General features: G+C 36.3%; 1 protein-coding gene across 1 annotated transcript; it reads right to left on the reverse strand.

The window, feature by feature from the left end:
- Window positions 1–478: 478 nt before the first annotated feature.
- On the reverse strand, window positions 479–3,390 carry LOC120293660 (receptor-like protein 7). The gene is made up of 3 exons (XM_039313365.1): window positions 2,706–3,390; window positions 2,388–2,588; window positions 479–2,256 (listed from the first exon to the last, which is right to left on the reverse strand). The coding sequence occupies exons 1-3, from the start codon at window positions 3,388–3,390 to the stop codon at window positions 479–481; spliced, it is 2,664 nt and encodes an 887-aa protein (XP_039169299.1).
- Window positions 3,391–8,346: the final 4,956 nt, after the last annotated feature.

Genomic DNA, 8,346 nt, shown 5'->3' on the forward strand with positions numbered 1-8,346 from the left:
AGAAGAAGAAGAAGAAGCAAAGAAGGAAAAAGGCCGGGGCTTGTCTATGAAGTCCTGTGGGCTTCAATTCACTTCAATCAGACCTGGGCTGCCCGGATTGGGCCTCGCAAGTGATGGGCGTATTGGACTGTATAGGGCCGAACCTAAGGACTTTCCTCTTTTTTTTTTTTTTTTACCATTATTTATTTCTTAGTTCTTTTTTGCAAATCTACTACATGCTTAATTTTGCCGGAAAAAATGCAGGTTTTAAGATTAAGTTCTTTCAAACATATAAAGGTAAAGAGCGTGAGAAAGGACAAGCCATGTTATTCTAAAATAGAAAAAGAGATGATTTTTAAATTCAACTGAATGATAGTACGACAAGAGGAATATTGTATGCTCTATCTTTTCATATTTCCATTACAAGTTGAACACACAAAGGGTTACATTTATGATGGTGTCGCATAAGTATCTGACTACATGCACAACTCTTTATTTTTCAATGCCTTCTCAATCTTTTCCATCCTTTTGACATTCTCTCCGAGTAGTGTAAGAACCACCTACTTTTCTCATCAATGATAAAGTTTCCTAGCACAATGCCGATCAAAAACCCGACTCCGGCGCCAATTAGCACAAATTTCCACTCTGAGTTGAATAGAGACTCTTCACCAAATTTTTCATGGGGAGATGGTGGTAGTGGTAAGTTATCCCCAACCTCTATGCAATTTTTTGGCAAAGGACTTCCACATAAACCCTCATTCATGGCGAATGAATCAATTGAGAATGTGTTGAACTGACTCCCTCGTGGTATTGGTCCCGACAATTGATTATCAGAGACATTGAAAGATGAAAGAAATGTAAGTTGGGCTAGCTTTTGAGGGATCTCTCCGGAGAGCTTGTTTCTAGAAAGATCTAGAGATTCTAGCAATGTCAAATTTGCTAAGGATGGCGGGATGGAACCGGTTAGAACATTGCTTGAAAGGTTAAGCAAGATAAGTGACTTCAAATCTCCAATGAGATCGGGTATGTGTCCTTTGAATTTGTTATTGGAGAAGTCAATTTGCATAAGTGCAAATGGAACCTTTGAGTATTCCATTTCTGTACCTTTATTTATTAATTTCATGTGATAATCCACAACTCCCACACTTAAATTGTCAGATGGACGGAGTGCCAAAGTTTTCATATATTCTAACCGTTCTTGCTTAGTTATCACTTCCATTGCATGGAAACTCTGCAACAACTTGGAAGGAAGTTCGCCACTGAAACTATTATATGAAAGGTCCATGATATGCATATAGCTGAAGTTAAACTGGCTTTGATAAGCTTCAATTGGACCATGGAACTTATTGAATTTCAAGATAACAACTTTCAACTCGTTCAACTCTGATAGCCATAAAGGGAACTCATCAAGAATTTGATTGTGAGCAAGGTTCAGATACTCTAGCTTTGTACAATTCGCCAAAGATCTCGGGACAGGCCCTTGCAATCGATTCTCTGAGAGGTCTATAATCTCCAACACACAGCCTTTTGGGTAAGCACTGGGAATCATGCCCACAAGTTTATTTTTCCTAAGATTCAGAGTTGACAAATAATTGATATTTCCCACACATGGAGGAATTGTGCCATTCAGACTATTGTTGAATAAATCCAGAATGATGAGGGATCTCCCACTACAAACAGATTGGATTTCTCCGAAGAGGAAGTTTTGGGAGATATTATAGTATGCCACTAATGGAGGTGGACTAGGGAGTTCTGTTTTGAGCTGGTTAGAACTAATGTCAAGAAAGATCAACATGGGTAATGGTAGATTGATCTGATTATTTCCAAAGCCGGTTAGAAAATTGTGGGAAAGATCCATAGCGAGCAAGGATTCTCTGCTGCCATTCCACATCCACATAGGAATACTCCCTCCGATTTTGTTGTTTGAAAGATATATATTCTCTAATATGCCTGGGTAGCCTAAAAACTTGGGGAACTCATGTAAGTTGCATGAATCTAAATGCAAACTGGAAAGTTTTGGAAGAGTGACATTGATCTCAGCCTTGCTGACAAAAGATATGTTGTTGAAGGACAAATCTAACACTATCAATTTCTTGAGTTTATGTAAATCCACGGTGCCACTCAAATTATTCCCATGAAGATAAAGAAATTCAAGATCCTTGAGTTCCCATAATGAGTTTGGAATTTTACCTTGCAAATTGTTGTCATCGAGTTCAAGGGAAACCAACTGAGTCAAGTTCTCGAATGAATATGTAATAGGACCGCTTAAGTGACAATCTGCCAAATGTAAAAAAAGAAAAAAGAAAAAAGAAAACAAAGGATGGTGAGTTTGGCTATCGATTGAATCTCAACATTTTGTTTGTTTTTTTTTTCTTGTTAAAGAACATTGCTATTAGATGAACTATTACCTGCAAGGTTCAAATTGGTGAGTTTCGCCAAGTTGACAAACCAATGCCCATTACCACCACTAAAATTATTGTAATTGAGATCTAGATATGATAGATGGGTAAGATTGGCAAAGAAAGCAGGGATTTGACCATGAAATTTATTCAATGATAAATCTAAATAAGCAAGCTGAGAAAGATTGGCCATTGAAGTGGGAAGTAAACCTGAGAAATTACATTCAGAAATTGATAATTCATTCAAGAAAACAAGGTTTCCGATCGAAATAGGTATTTCCCCAGAAAAATTCGTTCCCCAAAGAGACAAGAATTTAAGGGGATTACCCCAATGTAATTCAGGAATAAAACCAGAAAGGTAGAAATTGTAGCTAATGTCAAGGGTTTCCAAGTTTGGTAGCTGAAAGATGCTCACTGGAAATTCTCCATGCAGCTGACATTGTCCAAGCTTAAGTGACTTCAAAGACGAGAAGTTTGCAAGTACATGAGGGAATGGTGATGACATGTTTATAAAAGAGAGATCAAGTTCTTTAAGCATAGTTAAGTTTTGAATAAAGTTGTCTATGTTGGGCATCTTAAGAATATCCAACCAATAAAGACCAAGAGACGCCTCAAGATCCCACCCCGAATTCAAATCAAGAGAAACTAATCTGGAGAGCCGTGAAATATCTGAAGGGACTTTTCCTGATAAGTGTGAGCTAGAGAGATTAAGGTAATGCAATTGAGAAAGATTGCTGAAGCCGTATGGGATTGAGGAAGAGTTGAAGTCATTCCAAGCAAGATTAAGCGATTCCAAGTGGAGTAGGCGAAAGAGGCTAGTGTTAGAAGATAAAGTACCAAAGAGACAGCCGTGGCTAAGGTCTAGGCCTATCACATGACTAGTGGCCTCATCACACTCGACGCCATCCCATGAGCAGCAATCTCCATGTCCATCTAGTGACCATGATTCAAACTTTGGGTAAACACACGGAAGAGCTGTTATGTTGATTTTGAAACTTCGCTTAAATTCCATTAGGGTTGAGCTCTCATCTGGATGGCATAGTGGCTTAGCAAGTGGAGTATGAATCATCACGAGAAAGACAATCCATGTACAAAACATGTAGAACAACAAGGGTGCCATATTTTTGTTTCGCTATTATGCTTTTTGGTAGAGTTCGTTTCCACTAGAGAAGCTTTTTATAGATAGTGAGAAGCAATTCAGTTGTGGAAATTTCATTGGCCATTCAAGCACCATACCCATCTGAAAAGACACTTGACTTTGATTGAAGAAAGAGTCGTAATAGAAATTAAATATCCATTAGATTGGTGCTATACATGGCCAGAGTCGCAGGATGTGGATTGACGGAAAAAATCATTTCATCGCTTGTATGCTTTAGAAGATGTCAAAGGTTTGTACCTTCTTGATGGTGTGTTAATGGACATATTTGCAATCCTAATTCCAAGGATTTGATCTCACTAAATGAAGAGGGAGTTATTTTCACACCATCACTTGTAAATTTTACTTATACAAAGAGAAAATTTTTATAAACCTTTTAATATGGTCATACATGAACAAGGTACAAATTAGATGGCACTTTCATGCATGTCATGATTGACGGTTTGTGTGCAGTCATAATTGCATACTTGGTCATCCTAGATGACATCGCATATTTTTTTCCACATAAGAACCAAACTTGAGAGACCAGGGAGAAGACTTTTGCCCGTCGTGTAAATTGACATATAAGAAGGTTCCAATGGTACATGTAGTCCTAGAATCACAAAAAAAAAAAAAAAAAAATCATAATTATTGATTGAAAGTAATTTCAGATTTTATATATCATATCCAAGTTTATAACAACAAAATATCCGTGGTTATGGAAAAAGTATGAGAGAGTATAAATCGCTCAGTATTATAGAAGCTCTAACAAACGGTGAACACATCGCGAAAGAAACATGGCGCTAAGAGACGACCTTAGATTAGAATTAGCTAATATTTTCAATCGTTTACACGTAGAAATGGATGCCATGTCCGTTATTCAAGCAATTATAAGCACCCATAAGCATAATTTATTGATAAAACCCATTTTGGCTGACTGCAGGAACCTGCTTATAGAGCTATACAAGTACACAAATTAACCCATTTTCAAAGAAGAAGATGGTTGCGCGGATTCTTTGGCTCTTCTTGCAAAGGAAGAACATCTGCAGTTTGTTTTTCCTATTTCTTTTTGCCAGATGTTATTAAAGACCTTTTTGTATGTAGACTCCGCTGGGAGTACATATACTCCAGACGATGAAACTTGACTATTTTTATTTAATGTTGTTCTGCTATTTACCGAAAAAAAAAGGGAGGGGGAACACTCTATCTTCAGTAAAAAAAATTGAGCACGTATTTAGAAAAGCATGTGGTTACACGGATGCCTTAGCCTGCTTGGAAAGGAACAACGTCTGCAATTTGCTATTTATTTCTCCGTTCCGGATGTTATTAAAGACCTTTCGTATAATGACTCCGCTGAGAGTACATATCTTTCTGACAGTATAAGTAGACTTGTTTCGTTTATTTAATTATATTATTCATCGTAAAAGAGAGAAGAAAAAAAGCTTTGTCTCAAGTGTATGGGTATTCATCATTTCTCTTTTCTTTTTCAAACATCTTTCAGCCGTTATCGCACCAAAAAATAATTTTGATGTGAGAATATTCGATTTCCATTCTCCACTCTTATAGTGTAACGATAACAGCATTTTGGTCTGTACGGTGCTGGTTTACTTGAAATAACATATTTGAAAATCATTAGTATTTATTTATTTCAGCATGGAAGCTTATATTGCACTATGCAAATGGAGACGTAAATTATATGACTAACTTTATGCGATGTTGCCTATAGGACTTGAATTGCTTAGGGTTTGGTTGCTCGTTCGTACTCTTCCAGATATCTAACTGAAAATCTCGGCACAGGGTTGTTCACGTAATCTCGTCTAGAGTTGGAGTCATGTCGAACGGTTTGGCCAAAGAGGGTCCTGCAAATCACGTAGTCGACTTAGTCGTGCTCTCGGTTCAAATGGGCAAAGACTCCTCTTTCGAGCTTTTCTCTACTTAGGAGGATTGGGAAGCTTCGTTTGGACAGAGCTTTTCCAACCTCCGATTGTGAACATTATAGTTCTCTTGGCCAAAAAGAAAAAGAGCACAAAATAGTTATGTCAAAGGCGTGTGAGTTTAAAATGGAATCTTTCATGTTTTCCACGAAAAGACCAAAATTGAGAGACGCGTGAAAAGGCTTTTCCCCACCCTTTTAGGTTAACATATTGGAGTCATTAATTAAAAAATAAAAATCAATCATTGATTTGAAATATTTTCAATTTTTAGATATTGTCACCTCGTTTTTTTATATATAAATAATAATAAAATATGCACCATTACAATGAATTATGAATAGGCATAAATCTCTCTGGAATTATAGAAGTTTTGACGTACGGTGAACACATCGTGGCAGAAATTATGTGATGTCCTTAAACTAGAACTAGCCAATAAGGTTGCACATTCACATATCGGAATGGATGTTATGCCTGTTATTCAAGCAATTATAGGTACTCACAGGCACATTTACAGATGGAACCTCTTTTGGCCGATTGCTGGAACTTCTCACAGAGCTGTGGGAATGCAAAATTGATCACATATTCAGAGAAGCAGATGGTTGCACGAATGCTCTCTCTCTCGTTTTTTTTTTTTTTTTTAAATGAATCCACAATCAACGTGGGATACCTTACTAATAATCAATCGAACTATTTGTGTATGTCTTGCCATAGACTTTTTAACATATTGCTCGAGTCTCCCTGCTTTTTTTGTGTTGTTGAAGTAATATTAAAAGTTATAAGCAAATAAGCATTTTTTTTTTTGCAAAAGAGAAAAAAATGGTCACAAATCTACAAGAGACAAATTAGGTCGATTCTCGTGCATGTCGTGATTAACGGTTCATATCACATAGTTAGTACTCTTAAATGACATCTCACATTTTTTCCACAAAAATGACCAACTTTGAGAGACAACCGAAAAGACTTTTGCCTATCTTTCAAGTCAATGAATGAAGTCATTCTCCAATCCTAGGAGTAGGAGTAGCCCTCAAATCACGAAAAAAAAAAAATCATAATCATCGATCAAAAACATTTTTCAAATCTCATATGTCGTCACTGTTTTATCTAAATAATGGATGCATTATACACGATTATGATAATATTGCAAATAAACATAAATTCCTTGGAAATGATAGAAGCTTTGATAGAATGTGAACACACTAAAGCTGATTAAAAAGATTAGTGGTGGTAGACAAGTGCAATTGAGGTCTAGGCCAATGATGCGACTGTTGAATTTATCACATTCCACACCCTCTCCTGATCATTAATCTCCATTTCCGTCCAGCGACAATCATGATTCTAGTTAATGATAAATGGAAGGAGTATTCACTTGTTTGGTTTCGAAAGACTCGTCTTAAATTATATCAAGGCCGAGCTCTCATCATGACACATTGGATTAACAAAGCATGACGGACCATCGAAATGAAAAATGAACCAAGTATAAAAGCATGTACACTAAAGACGGTGACATGATATTGTCATCTTTTATTATTTATTTATTTATTATATATTTTTGTGTTTGTACTAGAGCACGTATGTGATAGAAGAGCTGAAGGAGAGTTTTTTTTTTTTAGTCGAAAATACGATCGATAGTAATTTACTTAACCAAGTTTGGTGCATAAACATCAAGAGCATCAGCAAATAATGGATCAAATAGAGCAAGCGGGTAGTTTGTTACCCAATTCCTAGGCAGGCTATTCGTTCTTTGACCATCAGCACATAATAGATCAAATAGAGCCGGAGGAGATTGTGATGCCATAGCTTTTATGGTGAGCAATTTTTGAGGATAGGAATTATGGGGCTTCTTGTTAGCCACTCCAATTAATTCGTTATTAATTCTTCAGTTGTTGTCTCAAATATACTTCCTCCAATTAGATCAAAGGGGCAAATTTAATTTGCATACGAAATTCGACTCGAGATAAACAAGTGAAAAGTTAGATATCTTGAGCATAAATAACAAGCCTGTTTGACTCCTTGATGGTTCATTATTGCCATAGCTTTTTACAAACGAATCTACAATCAACATGAGAATTCAGGTACTGGCCAAGTGACAATTAAGAGTAACATACTATATATGTATGTCTTGCTGCAGATGTTGTACAACTTCAACTTATTGTCTAATCCTCCTAGCTTTTTCTTTTTCTAAAATAAAAAATTTAATGTAAGGAGTTATAAGCAAATAATAATTTTCTTTTTTCCAAAAGGGAAATGAATGGTCACACATCCACAAGGTACAAATTTAGTCGTCTTCTCATGCACGCCTTAATTGATGGTTCATGTGCAGTTACAATCGCATAGTTAGTCCTCAAAAGTGACATCTCATATTTTTTCCACGAAAATGGCAAAATTAAAAGACCCGTGAAAAGACTTCTGCCCATTTTTCAAGTTGATGAACTGGGATAGTCCTAGTCCTCAAATAAAAAAAAAGGTAAAGAAAAAAGAAGAAAAAATCAACCACCAGTTCAAAATGATGGAACCTCTTTTGGCTGAATGTAGGAACTTGCTCGTGGAGTTGCAGGAGTAGAAATTGGAGTACATATGCAGAGAAGCAAGTAGTTGCACATATGCTTTGGCCCTGCTTGGAAAGGAGCAACATCTACTTTGCACTTTGTTAATTGTTCCTCTATTTCAGATATTATTAAAAAAACTTTTGTACTCTGCTCGGAGCATTTATATTTTAGACAATACAACTTGATTTGTTCCATTTTATTTTTTCAATATCCGGTGAAAGAACAATGCTCCATCAAAAGCTTGTCTCTATGATTTTTATATGTGTTTTTCTTGATTCTTGGGATCTTTTTTTTTTTTTTTTGCTATCCGTTCTTTGACCATCAACACATAATAGATCAAATAGAGCTAGAGG

This window comes from Eucalyptus grandis, chromosome 5, assembly GCF_016545825.1.
Source record: "Eucalyptus grandis isolate ANBG69807.140 chromosome 5, ASM1654582v1, whole genome shotgun sequence".
NCBI classification, from domain to species: domain Eukaryota; kingdom Viridiplantae; phylum Streptophyta; class Magnoliopsida; order Myrtales; family Myrtaceae; genus Eucalyptus; species Eucalyptus grandis.

Coding starts and splice junctions, on each gene's coding strand:
- LOC120293660 (XM_039313365.1), bottom strand. CDS start 3,390: ATGGAATTTAAGCGAAGTTTCAAAATCAACATAACAGCTCTTCCGTGT. Junction 2,589..2,705: donor TATTCCTGAATTACATTGGG/GTAATCCCCTTA, acceptor GTAATTTCTCAG/GTTTACTTCCCACTTCAATG. Junction 2,257..2,387: donor CACCAATTTGAACCTTGCAG/GTAATAGTTCAT, acceptor TACATTTGGCAG/ATTGTCACTTAAGCGGTCCT.